Source organism: Amphiura filiformis, chromosome 5 (genome assembly GCF_039555335.1).
Source record: "Amphiura filiformis chromosome 5, Afil_fr2py, whole genome shotgun sequence".
Lineage (NCBI taxonomy): Eukaryota > Metazoa > Echinodermata > Ophiuroidea > Amphilepidida > Amphiuridae > Amphiura > Amphiura filiformis.
Genome location: NC_092632.1, coordinates 47,851,639 through 47,868,639, shown reverse-complemented (window position 1 = coordinate 47,868,639; position 17,001 = coordinate 47,851,639). Strand labels below are relative to the sequence as shown.

The 17,001-nt window shown below is 37.7% G+C and overlaps 1 protein-coding gene across 1 annotated transcript in view; it reads left to right on the top strand.

The window, feature by feature from the left end:
* The first annotated feature begins 7,808 nt into the window (after positions 1-7,808).
* Positions 7,809-17,001, top strand: part of LOC140153266 (triokinase/FMN cyclase-like) — a 93,217-nt gene continuing 84,024 nt past the window's right edge. The window contains exons 1-2 of the mRNA XM_072175969.1: positions 7,809-7,925; positions 15,452-15,676. Of these exons, the coding sequence (XP_072032070.1) occupies positions 15,472-15,676 (205 nt within the window). The 5' untranslated portion in view covers positions 7,809-7,925; positions 15,452-15,471. The remainder of the gene's footprint in view (positions 7,926-15,451; positions 15,677-17,001) is intronic.

Below are 17,001 nucleotides of genomic sequence, written 5' to 3'. Positions count from 1 at the left end.
TTGTCATACATCGATCCAAAGTTAAATCATGGGCGGCGCCACCATGGTATTTTAATGTAGGTGTGTGGGGGATTCAAATATCAAAATGTTGAAAGGTTGTTATGCGGATTTATTTATTTATTTATTTATTTATTTATTTATTTATTTATTTATTTATTTATTTATTTATTTATTTATTTATTTATTTATTTATTTATTTATTTATTTATTTATTTATTTATTTATTACTTTACTTACTTACTTACTTACTTGCTTGCTTGCTTGCTTGCTTGCTTGTTTGTTTGTTTGTTTGTTTGTTTGTTTGTTTGTTTGTTTGCTTGCTTGCTTGCTTGCTTGCTTGCTTGCTTATTTATTTATTTATTTATTTATTTATTTATTTATTTATTTATTTATTTATTTATTTATTTATTTATTTATTTATTTATTTATTTATTTATTTATTTATTTATTTTCCAACCGCATATTTTTATGGATTTCATTCACTGGCCCGACTTTCGGGCCGCAGATAGGCATGGACCTACTTAATTACGTTTAATTTTAGGCGAACTAACACGGCCGGTACTAGAACGATTAGAGCCTTCTTTATCTGAACTTTATTTTAATTATATGGTTTCACTTTGTACATTCACTGAAATGCTAATTTTAGGCTTGTATGTTGATTTACATCACTCGAAAGTCGAATCGATATGCGTTAGATTCAACGTCAGTGTTATAAAGAACAATGATGATTGGCTGATACACACATATACCATCATTATGGATATTTACCTCCAATCGAAATGTATTTTAAGCTATTTTACTTCCACATTAAAGAATAGCTGCACAGTTTGAGTCGCATCGCGGTGATCTGAAGTCAATAGGCTGTTGAATTTTTGGATTCACGATTATGACCAACGCTCTGCAGGGTCTTTTGTTATATTGTTTCCGATTAGAGCGCTGACATATTGGAAAATGTTGCCAATCAATATTCATGAGAGTGTACATTCAACGTCCAGTTTTCGAAATTGGGTGACTTGTGTTTGGCAGGTGTGAAATACATCTGACTGGGTGTTTTTAATTACGTAACGCATAAAGGTTTTGACATCATTGAATGGCTGCCTAGTGCTGTTATATGCTTAATTTCTATAATAATAATTATTTTCTTTATTCATCACTTTCTTTTCCTTTCTCTGCACTTATTCTTTCTTATTCCTACACTTTAGCAGTGGCGCGCGAAAAATGTTACCACAGGCCTATTGAAACTAAACTGTTGAAATATGGGACAAAAGTGGAATAAATTCGCGCGGCATATTGTGGCTAACATGGCCAAATATGAGGTTGATTTCGACAGAAACCCACACACAGGCGTCAACATGGGGTGGGGGTGGGTGTGATTGTATGGACAATCCCCCTGGCAAAATATTCGGGGGATTTATCCCCCCCCCCCATCTATACGCCATCGCTCTCCGTCTCCCTCTCTCTCTCTCCTTCTCCCCATCTTCCTTTCTTTTTTTTTTTTTCTTCCTCCCCTCCCTACAATCACGATCACACATCCGCTTCTCCACTTTTCCCTCGACTCCTCCTTCACTACCTCAATTGCCTCTACTGGCCTTTAAAATGGATATTCGTGATATTAAGAAACCCATTTGACTTCATTGAACAGGCCTATAACCATGATAACAACATAATATAGGCCTACTGCGAAGTACACCACATTTCGCCATAATTCATTCTAGAAACGCTTGCTGTTAGAATAAGAAAATTTTTAATGCTAAATTATTGCACATTCTAGGGAAGCGTGGTTACTGTTTTGAAATAACCGAGTGAGAGGGTTTTCAAGAAAATATTTTTCCTGTCAAAACTGAAGCATCCTCTGTATAAAAGAAAATATGAATATTAACTGCACATCATATATAACTATTCGTGATACCCAATTGTGGCATATTTGAGGTCGTTTATGAGGCAGAGAATTTTATTTAAATTTTATATACGCCAAAATATTTTTTTTATTGATCAAGAATAAGGATAGAAAAAACGTTAAAAAATCTATGTATAAATAACATTAGACCCGGCAAAAGATTACTGTTTCGTTTTTATGATATTCTAATCTTTTATTTCCCGAAGAAACATTTGGGGTCTAAAATGGATTTTTTATGTAATTGATAAAAACGTCGAACGTGTATACAAGAAAAATGGTAGGTTTTTCTCTATAGTATTTTACTGACCATGGAAATGTACTGAGACACAAGCACGTGTCAAAATCGATATAATGTATTGTCCATATAGACGCCCAGTTATCATGCTTATCGTTGATTTGTTTTGTATAAAACACGCAGTTAACAACAATTGAGCGCTAATAATACACATAAATGTTTTTATTTGAAATAAAATTCCAAAATATGGTACGTTTTCTGCCTTTGCTTGTCACGTGGTAGGCCTATGTTGAAGTTGCGATTATATCTTCGAATAAGTTTCAAATGAATTCCAACAAGACAAGTAGCCGAGTGGTCTAAGGCGCTGATGGGTTTATAGTGTGTCCAAAGCAATCCGCCGCCGTGAGTTCGAACCCCGCCTCCGCCAAACTTTAAAGAAGTAAAATTAAAATTGAAATTTTACTTTAAAAAAATTTCATATTGGGGAAATGTGACTGGCTGAATTTATGTATGGCGTGGAGTGGTGTGACTGCGAAGGAGTTAATTATAGATGACACAGATAGATCTATATACATAGCAGCTATGGCACGTTGTTACGGTAATCGATCAATGACTCTATTGAATTGATTTAAATGAGGTGCCTAAATAAAGATGGGTCGACGGTATAGTGTGATTTTGTGTGCTGGCGAACACTCAGTCACACCCTTGGGTTTAATCAGGACAATAGGTACCTCTCAGTCAAGTGGGCGCTTTCACATGACATTCTTTTGATCACTTATTGACAGTAGCCTGCCTGGTAAAGCGTTAATACGCTGTCAGGTTAGTTACCGATTTAATGGCGGAACTCTTTTGTCTTGAACAAAAGGTACCTCTCGATGAATAGCTTGGCGGATTTTCAAATCGGCACAAAGTTACAATGCGTTATGTAATCCACTGCGCCTCCACGAATATGATACCTCCGTGGTTATGACCATCACCCTTGAGCAGGTCATTTCAAGGTCATCTGGGGGTACTGAATAGGCTTATGCTATATATTGTTGTGATTTCCATTGAGTTTTTGTTACAATTCAGAACTAAATGTATTTAGCACACATTTTTATTAAAAGTAGGCCTATGCCTAATATCCTATATTCATCTTTCCCAAAACATGTCATTGCCTTGGTTTCAATATCAGTTTCTGACATAAATAATCGTTACAGGTAGGGCCTAAGTTGTGCCCTTTCATCAACGCAAAATTAGGGGTGGTGCAATAAAAATGTGTAGGGGTGATGAATTATAGGGTGGAGGCCAAAGTTTAGGCAGGCCGGGGAGTGATTAGCATGGGCGGGGGACCCGGCAAGCAAGTTTGGCAGATGTTCAATGGGCACCGTTCAATAAGGCACACGCCCTGAGGAGGAATAAGTTCAAATAGGCCTATGCAAAATTTGGGTTCCCCAAAATCTTGCATAGCCTATGTGTAAGGCAAAGACATATCAATTTGTAAGCGCTCTTTAGCAAAGTCATTTACCGTATGACAAAACAGGCGAAAACAGTAACTTTTTGCACAAGATTTGCAATTTAGCATGTTTAAAGACAATTGGCCATTGCTCATTGAAATGAAGCGATGGACAATATAGGCCTAAATGTGCTCTTTCATTTAATGACATGAAATTTGAAAAATATTGTAAGGAACACTTGAAGTCATTGACTTTTAAAACCTTGGTCAAAAATTGTGCTTGAATAGGTAATTTTCAACAGATTTATTCGCATTGCTATAAACATTGAATTGCGTAATCTTTTGACGGAATGAAAAAAAAGTGTTTTTAGCGAGAAGTGTTTTAATATATAGCTTTCATTTGATATAAAAACGTTTCTGATTGGATGAAGGGAACATTCGGGGTTTTGACAAAAAACAATCACAGATGCCGTATTTTCCAGATCTCACACAGCTCTTATGATGATATGCACTCAACCGTGTAGGCTTAGACCTTGGAAAAATCTGTGCAGCCTACTCGGGTGCATCGAGGTGGAAACTGTGCGTATAAGAGAATCATTTTGTAGCCAAACATTTTAGGCCTACGGGTTTTGGCGCGCATGTCAAAAGGGGGCGGCCAGGAAAGTTGACACGTCAAATGCCAAACCGAGCGTTTGCACCGCCAAAGGGAGAGACAAGCACTTTTTGGCAGACCATTTTGAGAATTCATCACCCCGCGGAAAATTGTATATGTATCGTTGCCGGCCCGAAACACATACCGTATTCACTCGATAGTTAGCACATGTGCCTTCTATCGAGGGCTTTTGAAAACGTGCAAAAATGAAAAAAAAAATGAACAGCGCCATCCACAAAAGTGACAAAAGTCTAAAGGGTTTTGAGCAAATCATCGATACACATAGCTATATACGAACAATTAAACCTGCAAATTGGTGTGTTAACCACATTAGCTCAGTTGGTAAAGCGACAGACTTTGAGGCTCGTTATAAACTTTTCCGTTGCTTTATTTTTTATTTTGGGGTTTGAGCTTTTCTTGATAAATTTAATCTAACACTCATTTTTTTCAACTACTTATTCTTTCTTTATTATTTTGCTTTGTTTTTCATTTTGTTTCTTTTTTGTTTCTTTATTATTTCTTTTTGATTCTTTTTGGTTTTATTTGCTTTATTTTGTTACTTTTTTGTTTTATTCATACTGGGATCATGGGTTATTTATTCAACACATACCTATATACGAACAATTCTTGAAGGGTTTTTTGTGGGCTTTTATTTATTTATTTATTTTTACCAAAGGAACAATTAGAAATCAGTTGGATTAAAAGTGCAGTGGTTACATAACTCCTTGGTAACTGGATCACGCACCTTTTTGAAGGCAAATAAATACGCTCATTTAGCGTGTCTAATAGACATGGTGATAATCAGATTACACGTAACACTTCGCTGGCGAATAATTGGGTCAACTTTAAAATTTCACCCCTACATCCAATTTCATGCATTCCTACACCCATGCTACACCTCAATGGCAGACATAGCTGGGACACAAAAGAACAATACACCCTGCAGTGCGTTGCATGCCATAGACTTTGTGTTGCGATCATATCGATCGTGGTGCAGAACTCAAAAGCGTGATCCAGCTGACATAGTGATAATCGGATTACACGTAACATTTCCCTTGCGAATTGTTACGCATAGTCGTGCTAAAAGATATATGTTGCACAATTCAGAAATACGCCTTTTTGCTTTGAAAATTCTCGGTCAAATAAAAACAAATTCAGTAATGTTGAATAAAAACATAGTTCTTGGATATACATTTGAAAAAAAAACCCGGTGTTAAAAGTAGGCACGAATTGGTTCCTGTTTGATTTTGATAGGACTCAGCTTCACCTAGACTGCAGTCATTTATCTTTTGGTCGTTATATAAAGGCCGGCTTACACGATGCAATTTTCCATGCAATTGCCTGTTGCACAGACCTTGGAAAAAGATTGCTCCGTGTATTTTGGATTTGCAAGGAATTAATCCCCCAAGCATCAGGCAAATTAATCCCCGAGCAACAGCCAAAAAGGTAGAGACGTGCTCTACTTTCAAGGTTGTTGCATGCAATCTAACCTCCTTCAGCCAATCAGCTGAGTGAACACCGGCTGGTCACTGCATTCATTTGGGAATGTGTAGGGACCAGCTTGATTCACCATCCACAACATGATAAATGTGTGCACATGCTACATTATAATACACTTGTAGGCCTATGTTGTTGTTGTTGGTGGTGTTTAGCCCTTTTGATCTTAGTTTTCCTTAGCCTTTTATTTATGGAAAATTGTATATAGATATACAGGAGAGGATGGCAATCTTTTGCTTTCAGGACAACACATGAGCCATTTTGATATTAATACGAAAATCATTAACCACTACTTATGTTTTGAGTATATCCCAAACCTATGGCCACGCTCAAGGAATTGCAAGGCCGAACATTGCTTCGTCTATTTTGATCAATTGCACAGCTTCATGGTCAGTGAGCACATAATCTCACCCACTAAGTAACATGAGTAATGGGCCTTGCAATGGAAATTTCATCGTGTAAGCCACTATCATTTGAGGATTGAGTTCTTAGACACATCTGGCCGAGGAGCAATTTCAGACAATAGCTTGGGATTAGTGGGCAGAGGTTATCTATTGAATCCTTTCATGACCACTGAAGCATAGTCAAGTCTGCCAAGGACACTCGGCACGAATTGAAAGACCATGTCACCAGGGTTTTCTTTAAGCATTTTGCTGAAGGGGTATTTTCAAATTTTTTTAACCCTTTCAATTGTGAATTTTTCCTCTGAAGGAGTCAAAAACATTGCCCAAGGGGTATTTTTATAATATTATTTTTGAAGACATTTTTAACAATATGTGTGTTTTTGGAGCCATATAGGAATCTCCCCCAATATTTTGCCAGGGGGATGATCCATACAATCATCCCCCAATGTTGACGCCTGTATATGTGTTTCTGACCAAATTAACCTCATATTTGGCCATTTTAGCCCCAAAAGTGCACATTTGTGCAAAATGGCAAAACATTTTGTACCATAAACTTATTCTTTCTCCAAAAGGTGATGGATTCACTATACTTCAAGACATTTTTTTTCACCCCCCTCCCCGAGTCAAAAAGAAATCTACGCCACTGTTTGGAGCAGTGGCGGATCTAGAGCAGTCAGAAGGGGGTGGGGGCAATTTTAGAAGAAAATAATAATATTTAAAAATGCCCCCTGAGAAGTAAGAAACCAGCAAAATGAAGACCTAATTGAAGCAATTTGGTGGATCATTTTGGCACAAAAAAGAAAGAAAGAAGAAAAGAAAAGAAAAGAAAAGAAAAGAAAAGAAAAGAAAAGAAAAGAAAAGAAAAGAAAAGAAAAGAAAAGAAAAGAAAGAAAAAAAAAGAAAAGAAAAGGAAAGAAAAGAAAAGGAAAGGAAAGGAAAGGAAAGGAAAGGAAAGAAAGAAGAGAAAGAGAAGAGAAGAGAAAGAAGAAAGAGAAAGAGAAGAGAAGAAAGAGAAGAGAAGAGAAAGAAGAAAGAGAAGAGAAGAGAAGAGAAGAGAAGAGAAGAGAAGAAAGAAAGAGAAGAGAAGAGAAGAGAAGAGAAGAGAAGAAAAGAGAAGAGAAAGAGAGAAAAAGAAGGAGAAAAGAAGAGAAGAGAAGAGAAAAAGAGAAGAAAGAGAAGAGAAGAGAAAGAGAAGAGAAGAAAAGAGAAGAGAAGAGAGAGAAGAGAAGAGAAGAAAAAGAAAAGAAAAAGCTCAAAATAAACATAATGGACTAGTCTCGAACTCACGCTCCGTCCGCTTTTCTCAAGGTGATTCAAAGTCTATCGCTGTACCTACTGAGCTAATGTGGTTAACCATGGACGTACTAAATAAGAATTATTTAGTACGTCCATGGGTTAACACACCAATTTGTAGGTTTAATTGTTCGAATATAGCTATGTGTATCAATGATTTGCTCAAAACCTTTTACACTTTTGTCACTTTTGTGGATGCCGCTGTTCTTTTTTTTTTTTTTTAATTTTTGCACGTTTTCAAAAGCCCTCGATAGAATGCACATGTGCTAACTATCGAGTGAATACGGTATCTTGGTATCTTCTTCCATCGCGATTGTCCTTTTTTTAAAGACAATTCTTGTTTGTATTTTCGAGCGACCCAGATATGTCACCTGATATCCCGGAAGTAAACACACGATGCTTTATGCTGTGAAATTACGCATGGCATACTGCATACTGACAATCAAGACATACAGTGCTGAAGCTGAATGGATATAAAATTGACATTTATTCCAATTTAAACTGGAATACAGGTATAGAAGTTTAAAGTATAGTAAATGGGCTCTTTCAAAAGTGTTTGACGTGCTAAAAAAAAGTGGTGATTGAAGTATTTTTATATAGCTTATAGGACATTTATTTTGGTCCAAATTCTGCATACATGACATTACTTTAGTTCCAGTAACTGTAACTCAGGTCCGTAAGTCTTGCTGGCAAGACTATGACATCAGATCATTCTCAGAGCATGCGGGATGATGCGGGTATGTCGCTTTATCAGAAGACACGAATAACGACATTTCATCAGCTAAATATTTTATAATTAGAGAGTAAACGCAGTTCCAATAATTGAAACTCCCGGCTCCGACCTAGTCCTGCCAGCAAGACTTCAGTCTTTATCATAAACATAATGACATATACGGACCTGAAGTCTTGCAGCGGTATATAGGGATGCACTGTACGTTCAAGAAATCCAAACTTCAAGCATCAAGAAATATACCTTGTATTTGTCAGTTTTACCTCGGAGATGCTGTAGACCCTCTCTACACAATGTAGAAACATCACAAGTAGAATGCTGCTCAATATGATAAATCCTAATCATGAAAATCAAGACATTTTGCAGAGCAATATTTTGACCACTTTTGCACTAAGTAAATTACTCCCATGAAGATTGCAGGTTTTGCCAACCCTGGGAATTTTGAACCCACCCAAGAGATGAGATCAATGTTGATCAATTACCTCAACTTTGGGAGTACAGTGGGATTAAAATCATCCAAGCACGCCCAAACCCTGGTACAATGGGATTAAAATCGTCAGTGCATGCCCAAACTGTCCTTGAGAGAGTTCCTCAGACCCCAACATGAGCCCACATATTGTGATGTTTCTTATTTGTGGAAAAGATGATAATAGAGTGAACTGTAACTCTAGGTACGACGAGTTACAGTTACTGGAACTAGGCTCCGACCGGGAGCCTCAAACGTTCGAAATTTGTAGTTACTACAACTGGAGTAAACGATAGGAATTTTTGTTTTTACTATCCTCTACCGTGTGATAGACGACAGGCAGGCCCTATATTTTGAGTAGTCAGTAGTGGATGCCGCGCAAATTCCTATCGTTTATTCTCATTCTTAGTCAGTTAAATATTATTTTAATAACTGAAAACTATTTTTTAAAGCAAAAAGTTACCGTCATAAAAACTCCCCTTTTCTAAAATGAACGAAACTTGTTTACAACGTCTCATCTTTTGTTGCGCGTGCACTGCTAGCACGCTACGATTATTCCGCACTGCGTCTCGCGCATACAACGCATATATATACGCCGCATATCTACGAAGCGTGTTATGCGTTATCAACACTCAAGATGACATATGGGGTCGTCTACAGCCTGATAGACGACACCCAAAATCATGCGGTTGTCCAATCAGATTATGTGTCTACGAAATAGACCACTCCCACTGACTAAGAATTCTGTATCATTCAGTTTTCATATATTACCTTACAACAGTGGCGGGAGGGGGGGGCAGCTCCCCTGTGAGAAGTATTGCCCCTGTAAGTAGTTCCAGTATAAACTGTAACTGTATCAGGTCCGCATATAGATGTCATTATGTTTATGATAAAGACTGAAGTCTTGCTTGCAGGACTATCCCTGTAAGATGCTGGCTGCTCTATTTTTAACCAATTTGTGATATTTTCGACAAAGTTTCCCCCCTGGAAATTTGCCTTGCCCCCCTGTGAAGAAGTCCTGGCTATGCCACTGCCGTACAATATATAGCCGTATTATTCGGCTCTTAATCAGCACCGGCAATCAGCGGGTCTGCATAAGCACAAAGTATTGTAACCGTACTAATCGCGTATGCGGTAGAGACGGCAATTAGGCGATACATTCACAACATGAAATCAATTGATTACTTTACAGGTATGCAAACCAAGTGTTATACTAATGTATGACGTATGGCGCACTCAATACCATTGATACACTATAGTTAACTGTGATTGATTTTCCTGACCAGTTATTTGCAGCCTTGCCCTCAAACCGAGTCAGTGACCTGACAGCGTTTTATTTTAAGATATTAATGTTTTCCGAAATGCTCAAACTAAAATAATGAATGCAGCAATTCATATTACCTATTGTTTATATACTTGAAGCATATGACATAAAATTTACTTGTGCAAATGCATTCATCAAGATCATAATCACACGTACTTGCCATATTGCATTTCTTTAGCTCTCAGGCTAAATGCAATAACTCCATGGCACATATGATTATATATCTTGACTATAAAATGCATTGCACTCAGTTCATTATCCTTATCATAAATTTTACTGTATAAAGTAAAGCACATATGAGAATTAATTGTTAGGTCATTACAACATTGAGTGAATCGCTGTGAGCAAATCACACATTGGTTTACTGGTAATTATATTAAAAAGGGAACGGAAGTCAGAAACAACTGGGGTAGAAGAAATAGGGACTCTGCATCATGTTCATTAATTAGTCAATTAAGTTATGGAGTTATAATAAAATTATTTAAGGCAAAAAAAAAAAAAGGTTTGTCTCAAAGCTCACGAGAAATTTAAAACAAATGCGAAATGCGATTTAAAAAAAAAAAAAATTTATTCCGACTTTTTTCATAGTCACTAAATAAATTCATCAGGTTTGTTGATAAACATTATAGAAGATTTCATTGAAACAAAACCAAAAATAAACTCGCTGTTTGACGGTTTCGCCTATCATGGTCGATAGGCATCATCAGAATGATGGTGGCAGAGCCATACTTCCGGTTGGACGTATCCCGACTGAAGAGGGTGTTTTATCAGCCAGGTGAGAATCATACACGTGACTAAGGAAGTAGGCCCCCTCGTCTCTGTGTTCATTACGTTCGGACCTCGTCTCCTGATCCAAATGGATTCTTTAATTCTTCTTGTATTGGCATCATCTTCCTTACAAAGATCCCACAGCAGAAAACATCCCTAGAATTTACGGTACCCCGAAAATTCACAAGCCAGGCAATAAGGTCCGTCCAATCGTGGATTATACTGGCACTATTGGCTACCAGACTTCTCGCGCTCTAGCTGACATTTTAGGTCCTCTCGTAGGTGGTACTGAACATCATGTTCGTAATTCAAAGCACTTAGCGGAAAGCATGGCAGAAGTGTTCATAGAAGAGGGGGAGATTTTTAACTCCCATGACGTTGTCTCGTTGTTCACTAACACTCCCATAGATAAATCGCTGGAAGTTATCAAATCTCGGCTTGAGGATGACAAGACCTTGAAAAATAGAACTCTGCTCACAGTTGCTGATGTTATTGAATTATTACGCTTTGTACTTACCACGACTTACTTCTTATTCAGCGGTAAGATATATACAAACAGCGCGTTCGGTGCAGCTATGGGAAGCCCGTCTCCCGGTGGTGGCTAATCTGTACTTAGAATTTTTAGAACAACAAGCGCTGGCCTCGGCACCATTGGACTGTAGACCTACCCTTTGGAAGAGATATGTCGATGACATATTAGAAATTGTCAATAAAGAACAGGTAGACAATCTCACGGACCATCTCAATCAAAGCGACCCCACGGAAATATTAAGTTTACATATGAGAAAGAACAAGAAGGTACCATCCCATTTTTGGACACTTTAATCAGACGGAAAGCTGATGGCTCAGTGAAGTTGTTGGTTTACAGGAAGGTCACCCACACTGACCAATACCTTAACTTCGAGTCTCACCACCCTATTCACCATAAACTTGGTGTAGTCCGTACTCTACTCGATAGAATGAATAGTATTGTTACTGAGGAGGAGGATAGGAAGCAGGAAGAAGAAAAGATCAAACAAGCGCTCGGGCGCTATGGTTACCAGGTTGGACTTTCAAACAAGTCAAAGAAAAAATGGTGAAAAAACAGAGCAAGGCTAACACCAAGAAAGACAGTAAAAATCAGACCAAGGGACTTGTTGTGATCCCGTGACGTAGAGGGACTCGCAGAGAAAGCCCCGGGGGTGCCAGTTGAACCGTCAATGAAGTCATCACCGACCAAAATTTCGCGGTAAAAGGGTATCTTTTTAAGCATAGGCCCGTCCCCGCGGGACGCTAAAAGGGTCTCAATTTTGGTGTTTTCTGGAAAAAAGGGTACCTTTTTACAATAGATATGTCGGTGTTTTGGGTTCATGAAAAATCAAAGTCCAGCATTTGACGTCAGCCGCTGTTTTCGTTCCTGATTGTAAACAACTTCTTACTTCCGGGTCTGTAAGTGTAATATATTAGTCTTGTGCCCGGTCTTGTACCATGATTAAAACTCGGTGATGTTTGTGCATGCTGCCGAGCAGGCTGCGTAGAGACGGGCGTAGAGACTACGAATTTTGTACAAGGTACAGATACTGTGTAATCGGAATGGATTACGACATACGTTTGACTGCTGAACCAGATATGACAGGAACCATGCCTTTTGGAAATCGTGAAGTGACATTTGCCATCGCTGTTTGTCACTCGCGCAAAACCGAAGTTAAACGGGGAAAAAAAGTGCTTTATATTTCAGATTTCAGAGCTTAGCGCGGATCAAGTATTGTGAATTTAATATGGTTCATGTATTTATTGCCAAGAATAGGAAATAAAACTTTTCCACTACAAATAACCTGTTGGTGTATGATCTTCCCAGGATGTACTTGTACTAATTGGATACCAATGAAATGATTGCAGCTTGTTTGTTGTGTATGACCACAATTTTGTGTAGTATGAACGGCTATGGTGTCATGCTCAGATTTGCTTGAAAATGATACAGAATCTGGAGATTGGTGAGAAAAACTCACCTGCCAATTTTTAATTTTTTCCAAAAGAGCGTTTTGACTTATGTAATTTTTTGTGATTGGAAAACTCCATAGACTTTGCACACGGCATGTTTTTGGCATGTTGCCAAGTTCTTCAAATCAGCTTAAGTTTTGAAAACAAGTAATTTGTTTAAATGTGATTTTCTCTCCTTTATACCCAATGCATAAATCTGTTTTTAATTTATTTTATTGCAAAAATGCTACTTAATAAAGGACAGCAATTTTTTCCAAGATATTGGCCTTAACAAAGGAGAGATAAAATGGTAATGTTAGTACTTTTTTCAATTTTCTTGACTTTTTCTAGAAACACTAAATTACCTAAATTCTAGAATTTTTTTAGAGCTAACTACAGGTCCAATTTCAACAAACAAGGTGTCATATGAAAGGTAATCAAATTTAGAAAATTCTCTCGCCAGCTTTTTTTAATTAAGTGTTTCTATTTTAAGTTATAGATGTTTCTAAAATTCCCTAAAATCAAAAATTTAAAAATTAATTTTCTAACAAATTAAACACTTTATCCAAAAAAGCTGGCGAGAGAATTTAGATATTAAGCTTATACACCATCCCTGAAAGTTTGGAAACCATAGCATACTCCATGTAGGCAAAAAAAATTATTATGTGGAAAAATTTAGGTAATTTTCAAAAAATAAAGAAATACATAAGAAATGGTAGAATTTTTATGAAACTCAAAAAATAGGTGGAGTGAAGACTTATCTTTAGTTTGTTCCAAGTTTTAAATTAATACACAATTCCAATTTGCTATTGTGGCTATTTTGCTGCAAGCTTGATTAGCCGTTCATACTACCTTAAGGATGATATTCCAGGCTATTTCATATAACAGAAATTGTATGTAAAGGGATTGGAAATACACTAGGTAAATATTGCTTTCTACCTTCGTCAGTGAAAAGGGTCATTGGGACATGTAAGGTCAGTGATATGGGTACCTTTGTTTGCACCATGGCTGTGGTCAGTGATTTGGGTATCCTTTTTCATAGCAGGTCAGTGGTAAGGGTTACCTTTCAGCCCTTGGGCATGTCAGTGTTTTGGGTGAAAAATAAAAGTGTCTGGTCAGTGATGACAACATGCAATGGTATATGAGTGGCACCCCCGGGGAGAAAGCCAACAGAATCTTCCGGAAACACGGTATAGCTACGGCTATGAAACCAAACACCACCCTCCGCAAAATGCTTGTCCATCCTAAAGATAAAATCGATCCTCTCAGCACCACCGATTGTGTATACGAGATTCCATGCGCGAACTGTAAACATTCCTATGTCGGTGAAACGGGCATAAATTTGAAACACGACTTAATGAACACCAAAAAGAAACTGCCAGGGTGTCCAAGACCAAAACAAACTACACTCGTCAAACCCGCAAGCAATCTGCGAGTGAACAGTCAAAGTCAGCAATTGCGGATCATGCGGTCCAGCAAAACCATGTTATCAATTGGGACAATGCCAAAATTCTTTGTAAGGAAGATGATGCCAATACAAGAAGAATTAAAGAATCCATTTGGATCAGGAGGCGAGGTCCGAACGTCATGAACAGAGAGCGAGGGGCCCACTTCCTTAGTCACGTGTATGATCCTCTCCTGGCTGATAAAACACCCTCTTCAGTCGGGATACGTCCAACCGGAAGTATGGATCTGCAACCATCATTCTGATGATGCCTATCGACCATGATAGGCGAAACCGTCAAACAGTGAGTTTATTTTTGGTTTTGTTTCAATGAAATCTTCTATAATTTTTTCATAGTATTTTGAGAAAAAGTCTGATTTTCGCCAATTTTTTCTGGACAAAACTAAAAAAAAAAAAAATTTGAAATAAAAAAAATTTCCGCATTTCTTTTTTATCAAATCGTGCGATTTTACAAACGCGCGCGCAAGCTTTGAGACAAACCTTTTTTTTTTTTTAATAAACTTATTGTACACAATCAACACCCAGTTACTGCTATACATGTGCTCAATTAATGTAGACAAATGGTTTTAATTGCTTGCCAAGCTATTAACAACCATATCATGGTGCCAGTCCTGTCATTAAGTCATGTTTAGTAACTTCATACTATACTGCCGCTTGCCACTTTGCCGCTCTGAAGATGATTTTGCTTTACTGCGCAGTCGCACCAGAAACGCTAGCGGTGATCAATGGCAAGCCGATATATCGATCACTCCACCGCTTTGACGCAACTCTGATGTATGAGAACGAATTACGATTTTGCGGTGCCGCTCTGATGTATGAAAAAAAATTACGATTTTGGAGTAGTGCATATTGCACTCCCCAAAAACAAAAAAAAAAGATATAGAAAAGTGCTCCATCTGACAAAAAACGAAAGGGGGGGGGGCAAAGGAAAAGGGGAAAGGAGCCTGTGTCACACCAAAATTGACCCAAAACTAGTGTAAAATACCAAATTTTATGCGCTGTTAGTAGTGCTTTCGGTGGTCCCAAAATAGCTTTTTGAGAGCTCAAAGAAAACATGTAGAGTCTCTCTAAAAATACATGCTATGTTACCATTCTCATCTTTCGAAGTGCAGAATAAAGCTATTTTTATGTCTAGTATGATTGAGGAAATCTTGAGCCTAAAACCCTTGCTCCTGATGAAGAAATCACAATTTGCACCCCTGAGTACAGCTGTTGAAAGGTGTGTTCATTCGATTGAATTTCCTACTGTAGGTGATGTCTCCATTGAGTTGTGTTTTTCTCACAGATTTCTTTCATGATATATTTTGTTTTCCAATTGTTCTACAGCTCATACCCAGTAACTTACAATGACCACTGCACCCAAGAAACTACTCAACTCAATTGAACAATGTGTGGATGATGCTTTGGAAGGAGTAGTCAGCATACATCCTGGTCTGAGACTTCTAGATGACCATAGAGTGGTCATCAGAGAGGATATTGAGCAGGTCATTATAGATGGGAAAGTGACCTTGTTGTCTGGTGGAGGGTCTGGACATGAGCCTGCACATGCAGGTAAGAATCTTATGCTTGCATCCTGTTGGAAAGAGGAAATTGGGCATGGAGGCAGCGGTGGAAGCAGGATTTGTAATGGAAGGGAGGGAGCAAAAATAGACAAGTATGGCATTTTTTGCCCAAAATAGTGCATTTGCTGTGATTTTACATGGTATGGCTGATGAAAACTCATTAGACCTTAAGGGGGTACTACACCCCTGCCCAATTTTGTGCCTAGTTTTGCATTTTTTCAAAAATTATAGCGCATTGGGGACAAGTAAGATATATCATATTATAGGGGCAAGGACTACAACTACTGCACTGGAAATTTTATTTCAGCACAGACAACAATTGTGGAGTAACAGTCAAAAAAGAGGGACAACCAATATTTGATCAATAAATCAATAACTACTTGCTTTGAGTTGCTGAATTTTCAGTGCAGTAGTTGTAGTCCTTGCCCCTATAATATGCATATCTTACTTGCCACCAGTGTGCTATAATTTTTGAGAAAAATGCAAAAATAGGCACAAAATTGGCCAGGGGTGTAGTACCCCCTTAATGTACTAGCTATTGCAGGTATATATGAAAAAAAAAAAAAAAACCGTTGACAACGTAAAGAAAGCAGCATGTTTAAAAAGCCACACCCCGGCTCACTTTTTGAAACTTGGTCCCATTTTGAATATCAACAGCAAATCGGTGTTTTTTCGCATCATTGCCATTAACATGCCTACTTGTTATTCGTTTAATTCAATCATTGATCATGAACTTAATAATTATTATAAAACAAAACATATATAGGATATTGGCCAAGAACAACATAATAACCTTTCTGATCGTTCCAGATTGCTAACAACTTTTAAGTAATATATCGCATCGGCACATTAAAGATTCATAACACTTCTGGAAATGTTTTAAGTTGATAATTATGACAAAGTTTAAATCAGTATCTTTTATATACAAATGGGACCAAGTTTCAAAAAGTGAGCCGAGGTGGGGGCTTTTTAAACTTGCTGCTTTCTTTACGTTGTCAACGTTTTTTTTTTTTTTTTCCTTTCTTTTTATGAATGAAGCCGAGTAGCTCCAAGCTTGAAAAGTCATCCGGTTCCATCGAAGTTTGAATAATATTATCCTTGATTTATGACAATGACAAATACGAGTAGGCCTATATGTAGCTATACCTATAACTAAAATGTACGTGGTTCTTTGTAGCACTGGGGCAATCTAGTTGGATATCCAAATTTCGCCGTTTGTGGTTCTTTGTAGCCCTGCAGGCAATCTAGTTGGATATCTCTATTGAGCGGCGGTGGTTGGGGGTCTTTCGCGGTTCGTGGTTATAATTTTCCTTA